General features: G+C 51.9%; 2 protein-coding genes across 6 annotated transcripts; one reads left to right on the top strand and one right to left on the bottom strand.

The window, feature by feature from the left end:
* Positions 1–1887: 1887 nt before the first annotated feature.
* SLC38A5 (solute carrier family 38 member 5) lies at positions 1888–10910 on the bottom strand. 2 transcript variants are annotated; one of them, XM_014835296.3, is made up of 16 exons: positions 10821–10910; positions 9363–9416; positions 9209–9284; positions 8651–8766; positions 8486–8559; positions 7797–7889; positions 7581–7659; positions 5784–5866; positions 5426–5484; positions 5187–5324; positions 4896–4975; positions 4158–4258; positions 3785–3900; positions 3057–3201; positions 2859–2962; positions 1888–2344 (listed from the first exon to the last, which is right to left on the bottom strand). In XM_014835296.3, the coding sequence occupies exons 2-16, from the start codon at positions 9413–9415 to the stop codon at positions 2243–2245; spliced, it is 1419 nt and encodes a 472-aa protein (XP_014690782.1). In that variant the 5' UTR covers position 9416; positions 10821–10910; the 3' UTR covers positions 1888–2242. The 2 variants fall into 2 exon arrangements, with proteins under 2 accessions (XP_014690782.1, XP_070358696.1); XM_070502595.1 differs by lacking the exon at positions 10821–10910 and adding an exon at positions 9749–9769.
* A 6413-nt stretch (positions 10911–17323) lies between these two features.
* FTSJ1 (FtsJ RNA 2'-O-methyltransferase 1) lies at positions 17324–26210 on the top strand. 4 transcript variants are annotated; one of them, XM_014835290.3, is made up of 13 exons: positions 17324–17701; positions 19290–19448; positions 19726–19795; positions 19894–19984; positions 20338–20416; positions 21865–21917; positions 22003–22056; positions 22144–22246; positions 22350–22433; positions 23115–23218; positions 23306–23503; positions 23709–23750; positions 25496–26210. In XM_014835290.3, exons 2-12 carry the CDS (start codon positions 19328–19330, stop codon positions 23739–23741), a joined length of 990 nt encoding a protein of 329 aa, XP_014690776.3. In that variant the 5' UTR covers positions 17324–17701; positions 19290–19327; the 3' UTR covers positions 23742–23750; positions 25496–26210. The 4 variants fall into 4 exon arrangements, with proteins under 4 accessions (XP_014690776.3, XP_014690774.3, XP_044619848.2 ...); XM_014835288.3 differs by having other exon boundaries at positions 17452–17701; positions 23121–23218; XM_044763913.2 differs by lacking the exons at positions 19290–19448; positions 19726–19795; positions 19894–19984; positions 20338–20416 and having other exon boundaries at positions 17571–17701.
* Positions 26211–26523: the final 313 nt, after the last annotated feature.

Here is a 26523-nt window from a genome sequence, read left to right as displayed (position 1 = left end):
CAATGGAACTAAATAGAAAACAGAAATAGTGCCACACTGCTTCTTTTTACAAAAACACAGAAGTAATTCAGTGGAGGAAGGATTGTCTTCTTAAGAAATGATGCTGGTGGGGCCGCCCGGTGGCACAGCAGTTAAGTGTGCATGTTCCGCTTCAGTGGCCCAGGGTTCGCCAGTTCGTATCCCGGGTGTGCACATGGCACTGCTTGTCAACCATGCTGTGGTAGGCGTCCCATGTATAAAATAGAGGAAGATGGGCACAGATGTTAGCTCAGGGCCAGTCTTCCTCAGCAAAAAGAGGAGGATTGGTGGCAGGTGTTAGCTCAGGGTTAATCTTCCTCAAAAAAAAAAAAAAAGAAAGAAAAGAAATGATACTGGAACAGTTGAATATCCATAGGCAAAAAAAAATCAACCTAAACTTCATACCTAATACAAAACTCAATTCAAATGGATCACAGATTTAAATGAAAAATGTAAAATTTAAAAACTTGGGCATGGGGGCCAGCCCAGTGGCATAGTGGTTACATTCACATGCCCTACTTCAGCAGCCCAGGGTTTGCAGGTTCGGATCCTGGGTGTGGACCTGGCACTGTTTGTCAAACCATTCTGTGGCGGCATCCCACATACAAAATAGAGGAAGACTAACACAGATGTTAGCTCAGGGCCAATCCTCCTCAAACACAAAAAAAAAACCCAAAACCCAAAAAACTTTGGCATGGTGAACAGTTCTTAAACGTGACACCAAAAGCACAACCCAGAAAAACCAGATAAATTAGATTTCACCAAAATTTAAAAGTTTATTCTGCAGGGGACCCTGTTGAGAGGATGATCTCTTTTTGTGGTGCTTTTTGTTAAACACGAAGACTTGCATTTTTCAGGCCAGGCACTGCAATTCCAAGTTGGCATTATTATTAAAAAAGCAGGCTTGTTGAGCTTAAATTCAGTGGCAGTAAGGAATGAAGAACAGTGAAACAAGGAGCCCAGAGTATTAACTGACTACAGTCAACTGTCCGATTTCTAAATATGGAGAGGAGAACAAAGATTGTATATCTGTAGTGGCTTGTATATGCATAAAATTTATCAGGGAAGATAAATGAATATCTCTTAAACATCTGAAAACGTCTTCATAAAAACACGTGAATTTCAACAGCAATACCGTTTTCACCTATCAGGTTGGCAAAAATCCCTAAGTTTCATAACTTGGCCTCCCCACGTCACCCTCTCATAGTGCTCATCTTTATCAGAAATGATTTATCTCATCCTTTCTTCTGCTAGATCAGGGATCAGCAAATTTCTTCTGAAAAGGGCCAGATAATAAATAGCATAGGCTTTGTGGGCCATATGGTCTCTGTTGCAACTGCTCAGCTCCGCTGTTGTAACACTGAAGAACCATAAACAATATAATATGGACATGAACGAGGGTGAATGTGTTTCAGTAAAACTTTTATTAGCAGATGCTGAAATGTGAATTTCATATAATTTTCAAGTGTCACAAACTATTCTTCTTTTGATTTTCTTTTCAATCATCATCCAGAAACATGTAAACCATTCTTAGCTCTGGGGCCATACAAAACTCGGCAGTGGGCTGAATTTGGCCTGCGGGCCACAGTGTGCCCACTCCTGTGCTAGAACACCAACCCCAGGGAGTCCTGTCGGCTTGCTTCCCTGCTGCACCCCCCGCGCCCAGAACAGTGCCTGGCACCCAGGAGGCTCTCAATATATGTTTCTTGAGTGAGCAAGTGAATAGAATGATGAGTCGGGTAGTGAGCTACTGAAGGAGAGGAGAAGTGAGTGAGTCGGCTCAGTCCTACTCTCAGGGCATCAGTTTACCCTTGTCTGAACCCAAGCAGGCTCCCCCAAGAAGTCTTAGAAAGAGATCAGAAGGCTGAGTCCAGAGTTGCAATTCAGCATCTTTATTCCTCCCCTTTAGCTCGAGGGTGATTCTGACAAACAGCTTCCACCAGGAGGAGGCACAAAGGACTGGGCTGGGCAGGGACTCCCCAAGGATCCGGCCTCCTCCTCCTCCCGTGGGGTTGGGGTTGGGGCCATGATCCAAGCTCAGCATTCCTGGGGAGGAGGGAAGCGGACCACTCTGCAGCCTCTGTGGCCCCCTACCTCTGACGGCCACATTAATGGGCACCAGCCACCTCTACACGCCAGACAGGAGGGACCTGGAAGAGTGACTTCATCTTCCTCCATAAGCACAGGCGCATGATCGCAGGGGCCCGGGAGAGGCAGCGCATGGTCAGTGTCCAGACACATGGCTCTGGCCTGTGGCCCAGTTGGCAAACATAAAGCCTAGACTGATCGCCATGAAGAGGACCCCCAGGACACCAAAACACAGAGCCTGTAGACGAGAGGGATAGAAGATAGAGCTGCTTGGGTCTCCACACCTGAGCTGCTCCTGAGAATGTTCCTCCAGCCCTCCCCTCCCTCCACAGAGTGCCCCATTCTTCCTGACTCTCCTTTGTGCTCCCTCTCCTTCCTTAAAACCAGCCCCTTCCTGTGAAGCCCACTTCCATCTTCCTGGAACCCTTCAGGGAGTACTCTCCTCCATCCTCCTTAAAAGGACTCCCAACCCTCTTCTAATAATGCTCCTTCCATCTGTCTGGAGAAGGCTCCCTCTGTGCCAGCCCCTTCTTGAGTGCTCCCTCTGTCTTCCCAGACTCTGCTGGTGCTCTGCTCAGCCCCTTCCTAAGCCAAGCTCCTTCCTGCTTCCAGACCATCTGCCCCCTCCCTAGATCGATGCTCTCTCTTCCCCGAGTCCCCACTTGAGAATGTTCCTTCTAACTCTAGCCATCCTGGGGTGCTCCCTCCTCAGAATGCTTCCTCTTTCCCCAGCCCTCCCCTGAAATGCTCACCTGGATCTTGGGCCAGGAGTAGATGGGCTCCACCTCAGAGGGTACAATGCGGAGGTAGAAGATGCTGGGAAGGATGAAGATGAGGCTGGGGGCTGAGGTGGACCCTGGAGGACAAGCAGGAGGGACAGGAGTCAATGTAAGTTTGGGGTACAAAGCCCATATTAGGTGGGGTCTGGGACTGGGGTTGGGGGTACTGACCAATAACCCCAAAGATATCCCGGATGGTCGGCACGCAGATGACAAGGACATTGACCAAGACGAGCAGCATCAGGGCTATGGCCACATGCCGTGGCCAGCTGAAGGCCTTGCTTGGGAAGAGCAGCTGCTGCAGGGCCCGGCGGATCTGTGGCCAGAGTAGGGTTGGAGACGGGTCAGGGCCAAGTGTTGCCTCCCCTCCGTGTGGTCATCTGTCTTTAACTCCACCCTCTATCTGAGCATCCCCCTGTGCCTCCACCCTCTGTCTGAGATCCCTGTCTCTCTCTCCATCTACCTCTATCTCCCTCTTCTGTCTAGTCATCCTACCTCCCCATCTGAGAGTCTTGTCCCTCCTACACCTCACTACTTCTGCCTCCACCCTTTTTCTGTCCATCTCTCTTTCTTCATTCTGTCCATCTATCTATGCCTCTACCTCCTGACCATTCCTGCCTCCATCTTTTGTCTAGCCAGATATCTGTGCCTCCTTCCTCCAAGTGACTACCCTGTCCCCATGACTCTCTCTGTCCTGCCATCTATGTCCCCCTTCTGTCTAACCATCTATTTTTGCCTTCTCTGTCCATCTGACAACTCTGCCTTCACTATCCATGCCTGCCTCCTCCATCCATCCTTCCACTCCTATCTCCACCCTCCATCCAAACATCCATGCCTATGCCCTATACCCATCCATCCATGTCCCCCCGCTCCACGGGCCCACCCTTGCCCCCACGCACAGGGAACAGCACGACTGGTACAGTGAGAGTCACCGCGAGCAGCACAGCCAGGCGCACACAGAGGATGAGCAGGTCCTTCTGGCTGTACATGTGCAGCATCTCTGCCTCCACGCTGCCTGGGCCATAGGACATAGGACATGGGATGCAGGATGTGGTGGGAGCACCAGGACCAGTGTCCCAGAAACACACACACACGCATGCATGCACACATGCACGCAGACACAGTGATGAAATCTACATGTGTGATATGTACCCTCCTTTTGGAAACTGATGGGTCTGAGGGCATGGAGGAAAAGTGCTCAGGCTCCTGCCCTAGCAGTCTGCCCAGTCTCCACCCCAGTTCCCACCCAACCCTAGCCCCAGCCCCACTCACTGTAGAAGGTGAGGTATCCAAAGGTCGCTGTGAGCCCATACATGCAGAACATGGCCCCAATGGACACGTTGGCCACAGCCTGCATTCTGCGCTTGGAGGGTCTAAGGTATAGAAGTCACGTAGCTGTCATGCCCAGACCCCCGGACTTGGCCCAGGCCCCCTCAAAACCAGCCCCTACCCTCCAGAGTCCCCTTCTCCCAGAGCTGACATCCAGCTGGGACACACTGGGATGCTCATTTCTGCTTCCCCTGTGTGATTAGCCAAGCCTCCCCTCTCTGTCCATCCATATCTCGTTCCATATGACCATCTTTGCCCATCTCCTCTGTCTGACCACCTCTGCCTTTCCCTTCCATCTGACCATCCGTGCCATCCCCCTCTGTCTGATATCCCCCCATCATATCATCCCTGCCCACCTTTTGTTCATCTATACCTGCCTCCATCTGACGATCCTCATCTCCCTATCCCCAATCATGCATGCCACCCCCTCATCTGATCATCTCTGCTTCCCCACTCTGTCCATTCACACTTGTACTGGAGGGTAAAATACTTAAGCCCCAATCAGTAAAGAGTCACTGCCCTGCATCCCCCAAGTCCTCCTGGCCACCTCAAACTCTTGCCCTGGCACAATCTAGCCATGATCAAGCTACAGTACCAGGACTGCTGTAGGGATTATCAGACCTTATGACTACTGCCCCACCTGCTGGCCCATCACACATGCCCACTTGCCTGCCCACTCACCGGTAGAGCTCTGTGTAGATGGGCAGCACCTCAGGGTGGCAGACGAAGGCGAAAGCCATAATGGGCACCGTGTAGAACATCTGGGGGGATGGCCCAAGTACACAAGATTAGAGCCTATGGGCTTCCATCCTCTCCTCCCCATCCCCCAGGCCCTGCCATGGCCCTCCACAGCAGACACATAGAAGCCCCTGACGTCCGAAACCTGGCTCTACTCTGAGCAGAGTGCACTGTGTGACAGGACCAGATGGCCTGAGTGTGGTGCAAGCCCTACACGTATGCCTGCACACCCACCTGTGAGTCAACTGTGAACATGTGGGCCTCACAGCTTCTGTTGAACCCCTGGAGGGGAAGATCCGGGGGGCCCTTGCTCTCCGTGGCTGTCTCATTGCGGCCTATGACACAGCCTAGCTGGAACTTCTTATAGATGACCTGGGGGAGGGCAGGTGAGGAAGCAAGGTCATGGGGAAGGCTATGTCCCAACATTCCAAACTCTCTCCCCACTTTTTCACGTCCTTCTCTCTCAGACTCACCGAAATGAGGAAAAACAGCATACAGGTCAGAGAGAGACCACTAGTATATCCCAGGTAGCCTGCAAGGGGCAATACACAGAGCCTCAGAAACCAAGGGACCCCCATCCCCACAGCAAATATCAAACTCCCAGTCTGGTCTTCAAGGCCCCCTCACCCCAATTATGCCACACTTTTGTACAAGCTTTTATGTTTACCTGGACCAGCCGCCCCTCCATAACAAACTCCTATTCATCTGTTAAAACCCACATCAAACAAACTCTCCCTTGATGTTCCACAGCCCTTGAAAATGGGTGTTTTCTCAATCTGACTCCCCTTCTCTAATTCCACTATCCAATGACCAACACAGGAAGCCTCTTACCCAAGTGTCTCATGAGGGCCAGGGGCAAGATGATTAACACACTGACAATGATGATGAGGAGGTTTCCCTTCAAGAACCAGTCCCTAGGGAGACAGGCAGACAGAGTGACTAGCTGCCAGCCAAAGAAAACTGTCAGGCAGATACTCAGAAGACTGCCAGACAGACAGATTTCTGCCTGCAGTCAGGAGAGATAAGCCAACAGCTCAGCTTCGAGAAGTCACTCGGGTGGCTACAGTGACAAATGGCACAACAGGATTGGCAGAAACAGCCAGAGTGATTATCAGACTGTCAGTTGGACACTCAGAGGGATACAGCTGAGAACACATACACAGCCAGAGAAAACTGCGCCAATAGACTCGCAAGTGGACATACAACCAGACGGGCAAACACTCAAAATCAGTCAGACTCACACAGTCCAACACAAGGTGCCAGACAGAGTGAGTCACGACCCTGGCGTGTCTGACAGGTAGAACAGTCTGATGAGCTGGAAGACAGGCAATGAAGCAGAGTCAGACAAAAAGTCAGAAACACACGTCTGGTTGTTTTAACAGCTCAAGGTTTGCTGAACACCTGAAAGTAGCTGGACCAATTTGGCCACACAGTGAAAGACTGAAATAGAGCCAGAATCAGCTAGCTGGCCACACTGCTGGAACCAAGCTCAAAGAAAGAGTGGGATCTGTATAGACGCTGGAAGGAGGTGCCCAGGCAAGAGAGTCAGTCAGTACAGAATTCGCTGAACAATTGCTCATTCGTTGTATTGAGTATCTACATGTTCCAGACATTCACACACTCTCTTTCTATCTCCTACGCACAGGTACACAGAAATAAACCAACAAAGCACCACTGGCCGTATACACAGTGGGAGCTAATTATAACAATTAGACACACTTAGTCACATAAACCGTCAGCTACCTAGATGATTTCAGAATCACACCAAAGATCCAACAGTATACACACAGAATCAGCCATCATATACAAACAACTGAACAAACTCAATCAGCAGACGGATCCAGAATCAAACATACAGCCGGCCGGATGCATACTTAGAACAACAGTCAAACGTACATGGTTGGAACCATAAAACAAAGGATATATACAGTCATAGTCAAGAATCACACAGCCAGAGAGAATTTGCCAGAACAATGGTCACTAAATTAAACACATAAATGGAGTGTACTGGCATATACAGTTGGAGCAAGTCACATATACATAGTTGGCACCACAACACACAAACAAAGACAAACACACACACTGCTGGAGCCAGTGACCATACACTTACAGCTAGACATATTCAGCCAGGTTGATCAACCCAACATCAAGCAGAATCCGCTGGACAGGGAAAGTCAGAGTAAGCAAACGTCAAATACACATGGTCGGAATCACAGTATACAGGACACAGCTGGAGTCAGCTATCATACAGCAGGCCTGAGAATCTGCCAATACAACAGTCACAGAATCAAACCCACAGACAAAGCTTAGGTCTACTGGATATGTACAGTCACATGGTCGGCATCAGAGTACACTGCACATGTGGAGTCAGCCACCAGACAGAATCAGCCAGAACAACAGTCACAAAAATCAACACATGGTCTACTGGACTCATAGTCAGAGCAACAGCCACACATCCTGTTGGCATCACAATGCACAGGAATCACAGTCTGACCAAACTGGCCTGCCCAACAGTCTCAAAATAGAACACCAGGGAGTCAGCTGGACATAGAGTTGAAGACGGCAGCCAGACCTCACAGGCAGAGTCAGGGGCCTGCGGGCCAGAGCCAAGGGGTGTTGCTCACTCACCCCTCGGGGTCCATGTTCAGGAAGGTGCCGATAACCAGGGGGAGTTCAGATTTAATGATGAACAGGTAACTGGACATGGCTGGTGCAGGGGGAGGAGGTGTAAGCAGAAAGATTCCCCTCATCCTCATACCCCATCTTCCCCGGCCCAGCCTGGGGAAGCCCACCTCACCCCACCCTCTGCTCCCAAGTTGACTCCCCACCTCCCAGAGTCCTCACCCCCAACATTGTGCAGACAGATGACAGCGGCCACCACTACCTTCCCCGCAGGCCCCAGTGCCCTCTGTCCCAGCTGCTCATAGGCTCGGATGCCTGGTGGGGGGGGGGGACAGGGAGGAACAGTTTGTGGGTTCAGGAGGCCAGGCCAGGGGTGAGGAGTGCAGGGGTCAGAGGGTCTGGAAGCTGGGGCATTGGGTGTGACTGATGGGAGTGGGAAGTGAGGGTTAAGCAGTCTGGGAGGTGCGATCTGTGGCCAGGGACTGGTGGCCAGGGAGAAGATTAGTGGCTAGATGTGGGTAGTAGGGGTCTTGGGAGCAGGACTGGACTGAGACCATGGTGGGAGTGAAGTCTGAGATCTGCAGTGGGAGCTTGGGAGGCTGAGGAGAGGGGGGTCAGAGGTGGAGTGGAGTGGTCTGGGGGCTGGGAGGGTCTGAGCAATGAGGTTTGATGGCCAGACCGAGGGCGAGGGTTGGGGATCTGGGAGCTCAGATAAGGTCTGAGGGCCAGGGTGCAGGGTGGGGTCTTGAGTCCAGGGAGTTAGGTGTGGGATCTGGGGTCCTGGGTCTAGGATCTGGGGTCAGGGTGCTATGTCCAGAGTCTGGAGTTTTGGTTGAGATCTGGGGTCTCAGGTCAGGGTGGGAAGGTTCGGGGTCTGGAGTCCAAGGTCTGGGCTGAGCTCTGGGTCTCACCTACAACACCAGCACAGGTCAGCAGGAGATGGATGGAATATGAAGACAGAAGAGCAATGCATAGCAGCAGGGCCCTATGGCAGATGGCACAGCTCAGACTCAGCCCCCAGGCCTCCCACCTGCCCCACACACCCCCAGCCTCCCCCCAGGCCGCCTAGGACTCACAAGAAGAAGAGGACCCCTGTGTGGGCCATAGCATAGGCCAGCCCCAGGATGCCGCTGCCCATGATGGCGTTGCTGAGGTTGAACACTGACATTCCAAACGATGTCTTCCCATCGAACTGCGGGTAAGGGGCAAGGCCCAGGCACACATGGGGAAGGGGACCAGGGAAGGAGACCAGTGCTAGGGCCCAGGAAAGACTAGGGAAGAGTGACTGGGGTAGGGAGAAGCCCAGGAAGCATCACTGGAGAAAGGGAGAAGCCAGGAAGGAAAAGGAGTTGAAGATGGGAAGAAACTGGGAGAGGCAGAACCGGGAAGGGAAAACACTAGGAGAAATTTTGGAGGGGAGCAGATGGAAGTGGATAGGAATAGGGGAGGGTGGAGCAGCTACCAGAGGCAAAACAGCTGGGGAGGCGAGTAGCTAGGGATAGGGAGCAGCTGGGGCAGTAAAGAGCTAGGCAGGGGAACCGCTGGGAAGGGGGAGTAGCCAGGAAGAGGGAGCAGTAGGAGAGGAGATGAGCTAGGCAAGGTGCAGCTGGGACAGATCCTGTGGGGTCACTCACATCCATAAACTGGGCTGGCTTCCTCCCAGGAGCAGCACTATGGCTGGGCAGGAAGCCCTCACGTTCCTGCCTGTAGCTGAATAGGGCAGGGAAATCGGGGCTGATGAGAGGGTAATCCTGCCCCTGACCTCGACCCCTTGGGCCCCCGACTCACCCCACAGCACCCGCAGGGAGGGCTCCATTAATCTTTGGATCCTGCAGTTCCATCCTGTGGGCAGAGAAATGGGATAGGGTGTCAGGGATGGAGCAGAGGGGCTACAAAGTGGGGAGAGCTAGACGAAGACAGGTGGGGGTCAGATAGAGACAGACAGAGACACAGAAACAGAGATGAGGTGAGGGGAACAGGAACAGAGGGATGAGAGAGACAGGGAGATGAATGGAGAAAATCTGAGACAAGAGTGAGAGTCCAACAGAGAAAGAGATGGGAGAGAGAGGAAGGGATCAGAGGGGGAGAGACGCCAATAGTTACTGAGAGACAGAGATGAAAAGAGGGCAGTGAAAGAGAAATAGAGGGAGAGAGACACAGAGAGACAGAGCGACCCCATGGCAGATGAGATGGCCATTTGGAGCTAGGATAGCCTCTCCTCCCAGGCCCCAGACTCACACCGTCTCTCTTGCTGTCTCTTTCCTTCCCCGTCCCCTGCGCACCGCCCCCCCTCTTCCCTCCACCCACACCGCATGGCCAGGCCACTCACTCCTTACAGGGACACGTGTCAGCCTGGCTGCCCCACCCCTGCTAATGCCCCCTACCCCCCTCCTCCCTGCCTGGGCCCCACGCCTGAGCTCAGAGCTGATGCAACCTGTTAAAGGTGCCGGGGGTGGGGGGCGGGCTTGGAGACCCCAGACCGACGCCGCAAACGGCTCTCTGCCACAACTCTGAATATCCTCACTAGAGGCCAGAGACAATTCTCCCAACTGAGCCCCCTTCCAGGGAGAGAAGTGACCCATAGTCCCCCATTTAATCCTCCTTCTAGGGACGAGAAGTATTTTCTAGGACCCCTGTCAAGTCTTAAACACTCGTCTCCTGGCAGACGGAACTTTGGAGACACTTCCAGACTTGAGACCCTTCCTGGGATTGGGGTGTCTCAGGAGCCTGCCTTGAGCCCTTATTTCCCCTCCTGAGGATGAGCTATCTGAGACCTTCATCAAAAGCCCCCTCCTAAGGGCTGATGTGTTTCCTGGGGTGGGGGCGTCTGCAATCCCCATGCAAGCCAGGAGCCCCTGTCTTCTGGATGGAGTGTCTCTGAAGAAACCCCAGCCCTGAGCTTACTTCCTGGGAATGCCCAGTATCTCAGAAACCCCTCTTCAAGGTTCCCATCGTTGCTAAACCTGCCTCCAGGAAGCCCCCTCCCCAAGCCCTGAATCTCCTTCCTGGGACGGGGAGGGCTCTCAAGGATCCCCATCCTCAGTCCTGAACACCCTCTGGAGACTCCTACCCACTCCTGAATTCACTTGCTGGGAGCAAGGTACCAAAAGGACTCCCCCTCCCATTCAATTCCCCACTAGTGCTAGAAATGTCTCCGAGGAACCCCTGAGCCCCCTCCAGCGACCTCCCACTTGTGCCTCGGGGTCTTCGGAGCCCCCCCCGCCACGGCAAGCGCCCCCTCCTCACCTCGTTGCTCCTCTCAGCTCCGAAGCAGCAGCAACTCAGACTGCAGTTCTGGGACCCCGCCCGGCCCGGACCCTGCCCCCGCCCCGCCCTGCAGCCAATCAGCGCCGCCCCGCTCGCTCCGAGGCTAATCTGCGAGGGCTGAGCCCCATCTGGCCCGCGGATTTTTTTTTTTTCTGGGAAGAAGTTTTAATTTTAATTCAGTTTCCCTCCTTCTGGCTCTGGGCGGGGGAAGTAGCCTGAGAGGGCGGGGTGGGGGCTGCCTCCCCTCATCTGGACCCACGTGGAGGGAGACAGAGGTTTGTATGGATCTTGGTTGGGGGGTAGGGTTGATGGACAGAAAGACTGAGGAAGTAGATCGACACCTAGACAGAGGGACAGGCAGACAGAGGGGACTGACTCAGGGGTCGGGCACACAGTGGGATGGGATGGATGACCGGATGACAGCAGAAAGGAGAGACCAGAGATAGAAAGAGAAACAGTGACAAATAGAGACAGGCAGGCAGGCAGGCAGGAGAAACAACACAAGGACAGACAACAGAGGGGACAGAAAGACAGACAGGGTGTGGGGTAGTGGTAGACAGGCAGAAGGGCAGTCACAGGGAGAAAGACGGACAGACAGACACAGAAACAGATGGGTGGCAGGGATAGGCTCATGTAAGCACCTGGAGGAAGGCAACAGGCAGTGGGGCCCAGTAATACACAGGAGACACAAGTGGCAGATAGACAGGTGGACACAGCCAGACATATTCCCAAACAGAGATTGGGAGTGGACACACCGGCCCAGAGAGACAAGGGGACAGAGGGAGTAGTTGAGGCAGAGAGACACCTGGAGGGACAGATGACAACAGGCAGAGAAAGGTTCAGGCAGAGGGGCTGACAGGGATGATGGACAGACCTGGGGACAGCAGTGGAACAGGTGCAAGGATAAACACAGCCAGGCCACTAGAGGCTGACCTCAGACAGACAACCGAGCCGAGAGAGAACCCTAGATCTCAGGGGTCCCCAGAGGGAAGCAAGGAGGGCATTTGTGGTTGGGTGGGGAGTGTGGACATGCACTGTCTGTAAACTAGGCACACCCTGCAGGCCTGGATCCACCCAGGCATTGGGTGGGGCCTGTCTACACCCTAACTGAGCTCCACTGTCTTCTGTCTGACTGTCTTATATGGGGGTCTGTCTGTTCATTCTCATCCAGGCATGTGACAGGCATGTCTGTCCCCCGTTAGGCTTGTGTCTCCTGCAGGGAGTCAGGCGGGGTGGACTTGGGGTCCAAACCCAACTGGACTGGGCTGCTTGAGGCCCAGGTGGACTAGAGGCCTCTGTCTGGGCCCCTCCACCCGCCTGCCCACCCCCCACAGGGAGCACAAAATTCCCGGAAAGGCCAGGGGCTGGCTGGGGCTTCAAAGCTAGCCTAGATGCCCCCACCCCACCCGCAGCTGGAAGAGGACGAGGGATGGGGCGTTTACTTCCCCACAGCGGGAGAGAGACTCTTGCATACTCTGAGTCCATCCAGAGGCTCAGAGATGGAGGCACACTCACCGTCACCCACAAAAGTACAAACTTGCACGCAGACTCACAGCCATGCATGGAGAATACAGGCTGACATATGAACACACACAGACTGCACACGGATAGCCCAGGCCAGGGTACAATTACATACTCACGGCCACACAGAGTGACTTAGTCTTACAGGTATCATCACCCACAGCCTCAGAGCTGCACCCAGAGAGCACAGATTGACACGGGGATAGGCTCACACCGATTTACAGCCGCTATAGACTCATGGACATCATCGCTCACAGACTCAACAGCCAGACCCAAGAGAACCATCAGGCAAATCACACACAGACTCACAGCCACACACACAGTGCACAAGTGTGATTTCATACAGCCGACACCATCACCCCGGGCCCAGTGTCTCCCACACGCAATTCCAGTCTCAGACAGCTCTGGAGGCCAATGTCCAGATTTAGGCTCTCTAAGGATACCTCTGTGCACGTGAACTCGTGTGTGAACTTGTGACCACGTGTGACCACATACAGCTCTGGTCACAGAGAGAGAGGCACTCACAGGCAGGCACAATTGTACAGAGAAACCACAGTCACAGACATACATACAAGCACATTCAAGCAGATGGCTACACACAGCCTTGTACACACACAGCTACTCACAAATCAAGTCTACAAAGAAATGCACAGGGAAGGTGTAGACAGGTGCACAAGCCAGGAATGCAAGGATGCCGAGGGTCTGCTTACAATGGTTACAAAGAGGAAATCCCAAAACTGCCCCTAAAGCTGCATGGAGAGGAAAAAGGGAACCAGAGAGGACACATACAGTGGCACCAAAAGAAACATCCATAGGGCACACCCACCTCCAGCCACTCAGCAAGGAGAGACACAACGTGCGGTGGCAGAGAAGACACACATACATAGGAGACACACACACAGGAGAGACAAATAAACACACTCATCACCCACAAGCATTACCAACGAGACACATACACACCCAAGGAATACACACACAACCCCATATAGATGAATTTCACAAGCAGCCAGTACCAACACACACAGTCGCTGAAAAGGAAACACACGAGTTGGACAGGCAGCCAAAGACACAAGACACAACCAGGCCAGTTACATGGGAAGACACACGTGGAACTCACATCCATGTGTTTGTGGCTGAGAACACGTACAGGCAGGTGAGATGCACTCAGGGCCTCCACACACATACACACTCCCCTGTCTATCCCGGCCCTTCTCATGTCTCTCTCCTCCATACTCCTCCCCCCAGAGCCATTACACCATCTGTGCTACAGGCTGGCCAGGGAAAGAGACACCTGTCAGCAGAGGCCTTAGCCCAGATGGCTAAGGTAGCAGGGGTGGTGGGTGGCGGGGAGGGTGTTGGCAGGTGCCTAGATTTCAAGAAAAGTCTGAAGTGTCCTGGCCCAAGAACTAGTGTACCTTGGACAAAAACAGACGCCCCCAGCCACCACCTCCAGGCAGCAGCTTCCTGCTCTCATCTCTGATCATTCCCCTCCCTTCCCAGGGCCTTCCCTGGCCCTTCACCATTGCCCAGCACAGCAGGTACTCAATAAATGCCAGGCACACAGCAGGTGCTCAATAAATGCCACTTATCAAGTGTCATATTATCATCATTAGTATTTTTATTTCTGCCAAGTGAACGCTTCTAGAGGAGGGATGCACCCCATAGCTCAGCTAGGTTTCAGGGCACTACAAACAGCAGGTGCTCAACATATGCTGGTAGGAGGAAAAACAGAGGGAAAGAGAAATCTGGCTGCAGAAGGCAGCCTGCTTTAGAGGGAACAGATGTCTTGAAGCATGACCGAGGCCTTGAGGCCATGCCAGGGATAAAAACGCTTTGTTAGTTCATCAAAGTGGGGCCCTTTCTCAGGGTCATTTAAGGCTTTTGTTGGTTCAGCAAAGCAGACCCTTGTGTGACATTTGGAATTCCTATCGAGTCTATTAAACGTCAGTTTGGGTTCTTGTCAGTTCTTCTAAGCAGACCCCTGCTTTTCATTAAAACAGGTCACTGCTCAGCAGCCTTCGGGGGAGGGAGCCACAGAGCAAAGCAGTTCACAGCACGAGCTCGGCCGCTTACTAGCTGTATGGCCAGGAGCGAGTTCCGAAACCTCACCGTCTCAGCTTCCCCCAGGGCATAATAACACCTAACTCCTGGGGCCATTGGGAAGATTGAAGGAATTAATACAAGCAAAGCACTTAGAACAATGCTCGCTGGACACTCAGTAATTGCTCAATAAGATTTGTGAAAGGAATTAATGAATTCTTCTCGCCGGTGAAAGCAGCGCCGCACCAGGCTGCATTTCGGATTCTAATCTCTCCTTTCATGCAGGCTCCCCACTGAGTAACTCTTCCGTCCCTCAAAGCAGCCCCTGGGCAGCAAGGCTTTCTGAGTCAGTGTCTAGTCCCCTGCGCCTGGACCACCCCGTCTTTCCCTCACGTGATAAGATGCCCTCCGGTACAGAGCTGGCCTGGCAGTTCCCCCTTCCTTGACCTCTTCAGGAGGCTGAGGGGAGGACACCTTTACACTCAGTGGGGTGCCGGGTGGGAGCTGCAGGCCGACACCCTATTTCGGGAACAGCCTGCGGAGTTCAGAGCCTGGATCCTGTCCCCCAGTCCCCCGGCCCTGCTGGAGGAAGCAAATTTCTTTGCGAAAAATTAAACATCCTCTTTGTGAGAGGCAAGAAAACAGGACGTGGGAAGTGTCCCACAGGGTGAACATGGGCCCCCAATGCCTGGCACCAGCGGGGGCCTGGTGGCTTGAACCCTGGCTTTCTCACACTTGCTCACCTCCGCAGGGGAGCGTGTTCCCACCGCCCCCACAAGGCTCTGGAGCTCTGCTGACAAGCTCTTGCTTCCTCTCTGGCTATGGAGACTCCCCCAGGAGGTGCTCTCTGTGTCTCTGCGCGTCTGTCTACGCCTCCCCGGGCCCCGCATAGATGCAGAACACACCACTGAGGAAAGAATGAAGGAACAAAGCGACAAAAGGGTGGATTCGACAAACATCTACTGAACACCAACTGTGTGCTGGGCCCTATTCTAGGTGCCTGGGAAACAGCAGTGAACAAGACAGAACAGAAATCCCTGCCTAGTGAAGCTCACATTTCTAAGGAATATGAATCAATTGTTCAGTTCTTTGAATACTCGCCAAGCTTGTTCCCGTGTCAGGGGCTTTGCACTTGGTGTTCTCTCTGCCTGGAATGCTCTTCCTCCAAATATTCCTAGGGGGTGCTCCCCTTCAGCTCTCAGCCCAAATGTCACCTCCTCAGAGAAGCCCTCCCTGATCACGCTAAAATAGCAACTCAACCCCTCTGTTAGCCTCCATCTCTTTCACCCTACCTTATTATTCTTCATAATAACATAACATTATATATTTACATATTTAATGGTATATTTATATTTAGTACAGTTACTTCAGTAAACAAATATACATAGATATTAGCATATTTATACATATCAGCATACATATTTATATATTATATGTATAAGATGACACATAGTGGGCTGGCCCTGTGGCCGAGTGGTTAAGTTCGCCCACTCTGCTTTGGCGGCCCAGGGTTTTGCTGGTTCGGATCCTGGGCAGACATGGCACCGCTCATCAAGCCATGCTGAGGCGGCGTCCCACATGCCACAACTAGAAGGACCCACAACTAAAAATACACAACTATGTACCAGGGGGCTTTGGGGAGAAAAAGGAAAGATAAAATCTTAAAAAAAAAGATACATATGTTATATATACACTAAAAAACATCCATAAATATATACTTCCTTAAATTTACATATAATAGCATATTGTATTTATTATATTTGTTTACTAATACATAACATAATTTATATACTAGTAAATATTACGCATCACTGTATTTCTATATAATCACATACATATTAAAAGGCATATATGTTTATAGACCTAACAGTAATATATATCTTCCCTCATCTGTTTCCTCATCTATAAACTGGGGGAAATTACAGTGACTACCTCATGTTGTTGTCATAAGGATTTAAAATGAGTTCAAGGAAGAACTCAGCAGTGTGCTGGAGCCTACTTGGCACGTTTGCAGATCGCTTGTTTAATTTTCAGGAATTTTGCGAAGTGGTTGTTAAACACAGTTATTATTAAAAATGAAATGATATAAACTTACAATTAAATAAATTAGATGTTTTAAACGTAATAAATACTAGAAACTCCTCACTTTCTTACTATTTTACTACATTTCACTATTCTCTATGCTCTTGAGGGCATTTACCCCTATTTTAACTGTATGGTAGAAATATGACATAATGGTGCACTACTGCATGTCTTCTGAACTCTGTGTTCCGTGACTACACGTTGATAACTTGAAATCTAACAAGATGATAGTATGTGAATCATGTAAACCATGGAAAATAGAAATGTTAGAAATCAAGCCTTCCTCCTTCGCTACCTCCAAAGAGCCTGTTGTTAACCATTTACCAGCACACCACCCAGGAGCACTTAGACTAGTGCCTGGCACATAGTAAACGCTATAATAAATGTTTCCATGATCATATTTGCTCGTGTACTGGGTCGCCATGTATAGTCTTTTTGTGGGTCGGAGTTAAAAATTTTTGAAGAACACAGAATTACGAAAGGCCAGGCAATGTTCTGAACTACACCTATTCAATCCCCCGAATAACTCTGTGAAGTCTGTACTACTTATCATCCCCATTTTACAGATAGAGAAACTGCCAAGTTCTAAAACGGTACAATTCAGGAAGCGCTATCAACTAGCGGAAGTGGATTCGAAATTGGCGCAAAACAGCTTCCGCGCGCCCGCGCATTTCATTAACGCACTTTCCTCACTCTCACGTTAATGACCCCAGCGGTAATTTCACCTCGCACCACGCCTAAAATGAATGGGTGCCGTCGTGCTCGTTGCATCTTGGGAAATGTAGTCCACAGACTCAATGACTACCACTGTCCAAGAAGGGAGGGGCGGGGATTAAATCGATTTTAAGCCTTGGAACAAAAGAAGAGAGTCAGTTCTTGTGCCTCGCGGCGTTTCAGCTATGCAGTGCGTGAGTTCAGCAGCGCCGGTCGTGGCCGTTGCATTCTGGGAACGGTAGTTCGCAAGACCAGCTACGTCGACACAAGATGACGGGACTCACGCTGTACGTTCCTGTCCGGACCTCGCCGGAGCCTCCACGTTCGACGATGACAGGCTTGCCACGCTGCCGTAGCCCTTAGGCATGCGCGACGGGCATTGGGAGCCACTAAGAAACGAACTGTAGCCCTACGATTTCCCCCGGGTTTGCGCGCTCGCCGAAGCTCGGACTGCTCGCGGACCGGCCTCCGTCGTCCGACTTCTCCCTACTCGGAAAGTTCAGGTAGGCCCTGGGGTGCGGAGGACGTGGGTCCAGGCCGAGACGGTTGAGGCACGCCTGCGCTATCCCGCGGCCAGGGAAGGAGGGGAGCTCGCCCTCGGCGCCGCGGCTGTGCAGTCCGCGCGGCTGGCGCCACGTGGGCTCCAGACCCGATGTTTGTCTGTAGAAAGGGACCACTGTGCGGGGAGGACTTGGGGGGAGAGGGTCGTAGGGGTCCAGATATCAGCGGAGCCGCGTCGGGGGGACGTCTGGAGGCCCCAATGGGGACATGGTCTTCGAGGTAATGATGAGGAGGGACCGGGGGCGTGGTCAGAGGGCTGTTAATGGGGAGGGCGGTTGGTGGGCTGCGTGAGGGTAATGGGAGTGTTATCAGGGAATCAATGGGAGCTAATAGGAGTGTTTTAGTCGACATGTTCATGGGGGCCGGTGGAGGTGTGTTCATTGATTAATGAAGGGGTGGTAGAGTAGGCAACCGAAAGATAATGGGAGGCGGATGGGGGTGTGACCCCTGAGGGATTGATGGAGGTATCATATTCAAGGAGTTAATGAAGAGCCGTGGGGCATAGTAATTGAAATGATAATCGTGAGGCTGTGGAGGGTATAATAGAGGCCAGTGGGGGTCATGATCAAGGAACTCAAGGGGGCAGTGGTCAAAGAAAAGCGAATGAGAGGCCAAAGGGGTGTTGTAGTCAAAGAGTTTTAGTGGGCGGTCATGGCATGACTCTCGAGGAATTAATGGGAACAAAGTGAGCAAAGAGAGGATAATAGTAAGCTGTTGGGGTGTGATCATCAAATGATTATGGGAGGGCAAGGCGGGCAGTGAGGGGAGAATGGAGAACTGATGTATGATCCTCAGAGATTAACGTGAGTGTGCGATAATGCACGGGTTACAGGGGCCTGGTGGTGTGATCTATGAGGGATCACTTGGAGGGCTAAGTTAATGGGGGCTGATAAATCATAGTAATTGAGAGCTTCATGGAGAGTTAATAGGCCGTGATCCTCCAGGCATCATGGGGGGTTGGTAAGGATATAGTAGTAAAGGAATTACCAGGGGCCTAATCATTTCATCGGGGAGAGAGATTATGGGGTGGGGAGTGCAAGGAGATAGTGTTAGGATAATGAGGTGAAAGCAAGGGATTAAAGGGGGGCTGATAGGGCTACATGAATCTGGAGGCAACGAGGACAGCTGGGGAGACGGTCAGTAAGATGTTAATGGGGATGAGGTGGGCAAAGAAGGGTTAATAGTGAGAGTTGCAGGGTTTAATATGTGGAGTGTGGGTGACAGCAGTGGAAGGTTGACAGGGTCAGTAATGGGTCATCTATGAGATAAGTGTTGGGTTTGTGGGGTCTTTTGGGGGATCGGTGGCATTAATGATGGAGTCTGTGGAGTAAGTTGTAGGGGAGCCTGTGGGGTGAGTGGTGGAGCCTGAGAGCACACTGGTGGGGTCAGCAACTGGGCTTCAGTCTTCCCGTCTGCTGAATGAGCTGTCATGTGAGTCCGATGAGCCCAGTTTGGTTTGTGTGGTTCTCGCTGCCCTGCAGAGGTAGGTGGTGGCCCACTCACCTGGTTACTGATACGGGGTGGCATCAGCTTGCTGTTGGCAGGTCGCCGGGCAAACAGTGTGTGAGATGGGACGGACGTCGAAGGACAAGCGGGATGTCTACTACCGCCTGGCCAAGGAGAATGGCTGGCGTGCCCGCAGTGCCTTCAAGCTGCTACAACTTGACGAGGAATTCCAACTCTTCCAAGGTCCCCACCTGGCGGGCTAGTCCCTGGGGGATGGGGCTGGCAAAGAGAATGGACAAGTGGGCTAGGTCTGCAGAGCTCCCCGTGGTAGGCGGGTTGACTTGGAGGGTCTATGGGGCAGGGACCAGGCAGGAAGCTGGGCAGATACTCAAAAGAAGTCGGGCACCTGGGCAGCGGATAGATGTGGGTGCTCCCCAGGGGAAAGGGGTGAACTTGGCAGGGTCCCCGGGTTGGGGGGGGGTGGTGCAACTGACCACTACACCTTCCTGTGTGTGCTCAGGCGTGACACGGGCAGTTGACCTGTGTGCAGCCCCAGGCAGCTGGAGTCAGGTGCTGAGCCAGAAGATTGGGTGAGTGTGGAGTCCCAGGTGGTGGGATGGGAGGGCAGGCTAGGTCAAGGGCAGGCCAGGAGTGAAAACTGGGCTGACATGGGCCATGTTGTCCACAGGGGCCAGGGGTCTGGCCATGTGGTGGCTGTGGACCTTCAGGCTATGGCTCCTCTACCAGGTGTGTTACAGATCCAGGGGGACATCACCCAGGTGAGAGCATGGCTGGGGGTGTTGGGGTGTATCCTGGGCAAAGGCCACCCCCTGTACGTGGAGGCTACAGAAAGTGAAAGAGAGAGAGAAAGACAGAGAAACAGACTGAGAAAGACAGGCAGAGAGAGAATGTGTAACTGAGAGAACCCAAGAGGCTGTAACAGCAGAGAAACAGAGGCAGCAGGTCATCATCACAGAGAGACAGCAACAGATGATGACACCAGGTCCCCAGGGATGGAGCCCAGTCTTAGACAGACAAAGCCTGAGGATTTGGCTGACCCAGGGGCAGGTGAGGTTAGAGGGTTGCAGGCGAGGGGAACCCTGGGGCCACTCATCCTCCTTGTCTTCCATAGCTGTCCACTGCCCAGGAAATCATCCGGCACTTTGAGGGCTGCCCCGCGGACCTAGTGGTGTGCGACGGGGCTCCTGATGGTAAACAGCAGGGGTTGGGAGGTCAGACGGGGGCCCTGTGTATGTCCTTCTCTCTATCTCCCACCTCTCCTGGCTTCTTTCACCACTTCAACTATTCCTTGCCACTCCCCTCCCCTGTCAGCTGTTCTCCACATCTGGCAACTTCTTGCTGCCCCTACTGCCTGCTCTCTGCCTCTGCCTCTGCCTTCTCCCTCCCCACACTCTACCATTTTGGTTTTGTCCGTTGTCCACCCCTCCCTCTTCTCGTCTCTCAGCCCTCTGCAGCCATCCAGTTCCGTCTGATTTTCTTTAAGCAGTCAGTCCTCCATTCAGCACACGTTTGCTGAGCACCTGTTGTGTGTCGGGCACTGTTCTACATGTTGGGAAAACATTCGTGAATAAAATTCCACTGATCTCTGACCTCAGGGAGCTGCTGTTCTAGTGGGAGCAGCTGGAAAAGAAACAAAAGATTGATCTATGTAGCCTGTCACCAGGTGATAGGTACCGTGTGGGAACAATGAAAAGGGGAGGGCAGTGGGGAGTACCCGTTGGGGTCTTCAATAAAGTGGATGGGGAAGGCCTCGCTGGCTTTAGTACGAAGACCTCGAGGTGAGGGAGTGGGCCAGGGGGGAGAACAAGCCAGCCAAAGGGACCAGCCCATGCAAAGGCCCTGAGATGGGGGAGTGCTTGGCATGTGAGGACCAGTGAGGTGGCCAAGGTGGAGACAGAGTGAGTGAGGGGGGAGTGGTAGGAGGTGAGGTCACGGGGGACAGATCCTTGAGGGCCGCAGTGAGGACTTTGGCTTTTCACTGAGATGAGAGCTGTGAGCAGAGGAGGGCCGTGCCTGACTCGGGCTGTGATGACCCCTCTGGCTCCTGTGAGCAGTGTGAACGGCAAGTGTGGAAGCGGGGCTGCCAGAGGTGAGGAGGCCAGTGCAGTAGTACAGGCGAGTGACAACACTGGGCACAGTGGTGGAGGTGAGAGGAGGGTCGATTCAGGAGCTCGTCTGAAAGTAGAGCCGACAGGATTTGCTAATAGCTTGAACGTGGGTGTGAGGAAAGACTGGGGGCCGTCCCGGGTGACTAAGGGTTTTGGCCTGAACAACTGGAAGGCTCAGATGAGGTGCAGAAGACGCTGGGAGGAGCAGGTTTGGGCAGGCAGGCCAGGAGCTTGGTTTCGGATGTGTCGAGTCTGAGACGTCGGGTCTGGTCTGAGTCTGGAGTCCAGAGGAGCGGTCTGCACTGGAGGTAGACATGGTGATAGTGGTCCTTGCATATAAGACTGTTTTGAGAATTAGAATGAGCTCTTAAGGGTTAGGAGCTCAGAGTACGCGTCCAGTTGGCCAACATTAATTCTGATGCAGAACCTTAGCAGTGTGAGAGCCTGGGAAATGTTTTTAGCGTCTAATCTCTGGGACAGGGCAAGGCTAGAACTAGACAGCCCTGCTAACGCTCTTCCTCTTGCTGCAGTAACTGGCCTCCATGATGTTGATGAGTATATGCAGGCCCAGCTCCTCCTAGCCGTGAGTAACCCTGGCTGCCCCTGCCTCAGTTTGGCCCCCTCCTGGCTGTCTCCACCTCAGCCTTAGCCATCTGTCCTGCCCACAGGCTCTGAACATTGCTACACACGTCCTGAAGCCAGGGGGCTGCTTTGTAGCCAAGGTAAGCCTTGGGGAACCAGGTAGAGGGGTAGAGTGGGGTCCCCAAGGGCCTCCCTCATGCCTCCATCTCTGCCTCTTCACCCTGCAGATCTTCCGAGGCCGGGATGTGACGCTGATCTATAGCCAGCTGCGTGTCTTCTTCTCCAGCGTGCTCTGTGCCAAGCCCAGGAGCAGCCGGAACTCCAGCATTGGTCAGTGGGCTGGAGGGGCCAAGCAGGCGGCTGCAAATCTCAGGGACGCATCCTGCCTGGGGCAGGGGTGGCAATCGCCCCTCACTCCATCTTCTACCCACAGAGGCCTTTGCTGTGTGTCGGGGCTATGACCCCCCTGAGGGCTTCCTGCCAGACCTGACCAAACCCCTGCTGGACCACTCCTACGGTGAGAGCCTGAGCCATGAGCCCTGTCCCTGGCGAGACTCTGCCCCCTTGTGGAGTTTATGTCTCAGGAGGACCCTCAGCCCCACCTGTTGGTGGAGACTGCTCCTCGTGGGAATTCTTCCCAAGAGGATCCTCAGCCCCACCCTCCCGTGGAAAGTCCTCCCCTTAGGGATATTTTGTCCCAGGAGGATCTTCGGCCTAGTCCCTAGTGGTACGTCTTGGGCCGGGTGAAAATTCTGTCCCAGGAGGATCCTGAGTTCTGCCCCAGTGAAGACTCTCCCTACCTAAGGAGATCCCAGCCTAGGAAGACTCAGTCACCCACCCTACAGATGGAAACCCCAACCCTGTGTGGGAGTTTTGCCCCACGAGGGTCTTTAGCCTGGCCCCAAGTGGGAAAAGGGACAGAGCCTGCTCTTGCAGCTGGCAGGCTCGAGTGAGACAAGGTCCAGGCAGCGTATGATAGAATGGCAGGTGGACATAAGTGTGGTGCAGGAAGAAGTGGGGTGGTCCTGGAGGGCCTCCCTGAGGAGGTGGTTTGAACCCAATGAAGGATTGCTGGTGGAGGCGTATGAGAGTAGCTGGTGGATCCATGGGGAGCCCTCAGTACCCATGCTGCAGCCTGAGTCATGACCGACCCCAGGCACCCCAGCCCTGTCCTGTCTCATTTCTCCCTGTTTGTCAGATCCAGATTTCAACCAATTAGATGGTCCCACCCGCATCATTGTGCCATTTGTGACCTGTGGAGACCTGAGCTCCTATGATTCGGACCGCAGTTACCCGCTGGACGTGAGTGCCCAGCCAACAGGAGGCGGATGGAGGGCACCGTCCTAGGATCCCAGGTCCTCACCATCTCCCCCCAATGTGTCCCTGCAGCTAGAGGACGGCTCAGAGTACAAGTATACTCCGCCCACGCAGCCCCCCATCTCTCCACCGTACCAGGAGGCCTGCACGTTGAAGAAGAAGGGGCGGCTAGCCAAGGAGATTCGGCCCCAGGACTGCCCCCTCAGCACAGTGGATACGTTGCCGCAGCCCCTGGCCGCCCCACCACGCCACACCCTGCTGGCCTCTGAGGTCTGGAAACATGGTGCCCAAGGCCTGCTGTGCCTGCAGTGACCCCCTCCCGGTGTGCCCCTTCTGCCCCCAAATCACATGGCTTCTGGGGCCAAAATCCTCTTCCCTGCTTCCCAATGGCTATAAAAACCAGTGGGTAAAACCAAGTGTAATGAATGGAAGAGCTTAGCCAAGTATTTAAGTCCCTTTTCTTTTTCTTGAGTAGGTGGAAGACAATGAAATGAATTGTTCACCTTAACACATTAAGGTAAATTTGCTTTTTTATCTAAGAGTTTGAATAAAGGACACCTTTAAGAAAAAAACTCAGTAGGGGCCAGCCCGGTGGCACAGTGGTTAAGTGCGCACATTCCGCTTCTCAGCGGCCCGGGGTTCACCGGTTCGGATCCCGGGTGCGGACATGGCACCGCTTGGCACACCATGCTGTGGTAGCCGTCCCACATATAAAGTAGAGGAAGATGCGCACAGATGTTAGCTCAGGGCCAGTCTTCCTCAGCAAAAAGAGGAGGATTGGCAGTAGTTAGCTCAGGGCTAATCTTCCTCAGAGAAAAAAAAAAAACAGTGAAATTTCACCTTTGAAATTCTTACGCCAACTGATAAGATTTCAATCAGCAAACCTTCCCTAAGCAGGCAATGTTGTATGCCAGGAACTGCTTTAAGCATTTTCCATGTTAGGTGTTGAGGCAGTCAGTCGGCATTTATTGAGCACATACTGTATGCTGGGCCTGGGCATTGTTTCAGGTGTGGAGATAGAGCAGTAAGCCAAACAGGCGAATATCCCGGCCCTCACAGAGCTGCTAGTGCGGGAAAGGGGGAACAACATAGGCTGAACGCCGGAGTGTCCGCACGCTGTATACACACACAAACGATAGCTTGCATTTCACTGTATATTTGTATAGCTCGTATTGTAATATATGTGTGTATACACATATGTATTTTATGTATGCAATATGTAAAAGTGATACAGGATATGGCAATTTTAAAAATAAAGCAGGGTAAAGAGATCAGGAATTCTAGGCGTGACAGTTTGCAGTTTTTACAAGGGTTGTCATGGAAGGCCTCATGAGGTGATGTTTGAGCAGAGACTTGAAGATGAGAGAGGGAATCCAGGTGTTTATCTAGGGGAGGAACATTCCAGGGAGAGGAGACAGCAAGTGCAAAGGCCCTGAGGTGGGCCTGTGCCTGGTGTGTGAGGGACCAGTTTGAGCTAAACCTGTCAGTGCCAGAGGGCTTCTCATCCTTGGGATGTCACTTTAGAGGATGTCCCTCTGACAGTGGCTTTGCATCTTATTCAGACCAAGTCTTTTGTTTAAAAAAGTAAAAAAGACACCTTTAACAAAATGAAATGGTGAAGCTCAGTGGGGAGAGATTATTTACAATCCCTGTATATAGTATCCTTGATATTAAAAAGCTCCTGTAAATCAATAGGGAAAAGAAAATATGACAGTGGACAGTAAGCACGTGAAAAGCTGCTCATCAGGGAAATGCAAGCTAAAACTAAAAAGATTGACAGTACTGAGCATCTGGCAGGATACGCAACAATTGGAACCCTCAGATATGCTGATGGCAGCATAAATGGTGCAGCTACTGTGGAAAATTGTCAGGCGTTATCTACTGAAGCTACGTGCCTGCCAGTTGCACTCCTAAGAAACGAGTACTAGACTGTTTCCAGCCAGCACTGTTTGTAGAACTCGCAGACTAGATGGAACCCCAACATCCATTAACTGTGGAATGGATCATGAAATCAGGGTGTGTTCACGTGGAGAGTTACACAGCAGTGTGAATATCCTACGATTATACAAAATAACACCAGATTGTTACTCATTGAACTGAACATATATATGTTTTATGTAGTTTTCTGTATGTTTTTGGTTCATAATAAAAGTAGGAAAAAAACTTCACAAAAATGTTAGTGGCTGAGTAAACAATAATTATAGTAGAAGAAAGCAGGAAAATATTGTTTTGTTTAAAATTTTCCTTTCCTTTGACCTCCAGTTCCCTGGCAGTCTGTTACAACTCGGAAGCTGTTTGCTGTCAGGAAAACCAAAACTCACGTTGATGAACTTGTTTTCGACTATCTCATCGACGGGTCCTGAACATACATGCACCGAGTGGGAACCTGCAACAAGCCCCGAACACAGCAAGGAAAGAAACGTTACGGGACGCCCGTCTGCACTCACAAGGGCTTCCTGAGGTCTTGCCTCTTCTCTCAATCTTCTCAGTGGTATCCTGATTCTGTCCAGAATTTACCCCAAAAGCAGATTCTTACCCTGGGTAGAAGTCAGGGGTATCTGTGAACTTGATGGAGGAAAATGTTACACCTTTCTTTTCACTAATAGGAGCTTTACTCCCAAGTGTGAATGCTGGCAGCAAATCACAGTAGTAAAAACAGTGCCTGGGACTTTCCCAGCGATGTAGACCACGGGGACTTATGTTATGTGACAGTCGCCGCAGGCCTCTTCACATACGTTCAACGTTCTTCCTTCTTTGAATCCGAAGATCTTACAATTTGATGTACTAATTAAAAAGTCCATATGTTACTGCATCCCAATGCGGTTTCATTTTGATATATATGGTAATATTTTTTCTGGTTTTATTGAAATATAACTGACATATAGCATTGTATAAGTTTAAAGTGTACAACATAATGATTTGCTGTATGTGTATGTTGCAAAATGGTTACCACAATAAGTTTAGTTAACATCCATCACTTCACATAGTCAGGAGTTTTTTTTCTTGGGATAGGAACTTTTAAGATCTACTCTCTTAGCAACTTTCAAATACACGATACAGTATTGATAACTGTAGTCACCGTGCTGTCCGTTACCTCCCCAGGACTTATTTATAACTGGAAGTTTTTACCTTCTGAGCACCTTCACCCCTTCGCCCACCCCGCACCTCCTGCCTCTTGTGACCACCAATCTGTTCTCTGTTTCTCTGAGTTTGGCTTTTTTAGATTCCACGTGTGAGATCACACAATGTTTGTCTTTCTCTTTCTGACTTATTTCACTCAGCGTAATGCC

This window comes from Equus asinus, chromosome X, assembly GCF_041296235.1.
Source record: "Equus asinus isolate D_3611 breed Donkey chromosome X, EquAss-T2T_v2, whole genome shotgun sequence".
NCBI classification, from domain to species: Eukaryota; Metazoa; Chordata; class Mammalia; order Perissodactyla; family Equidae; genus Equus; species Equus asinus.
Note: the sequence above shows the minus strand (reverse complement) of the source record. Positions and strands in the feature narration are given on the sequence as shown.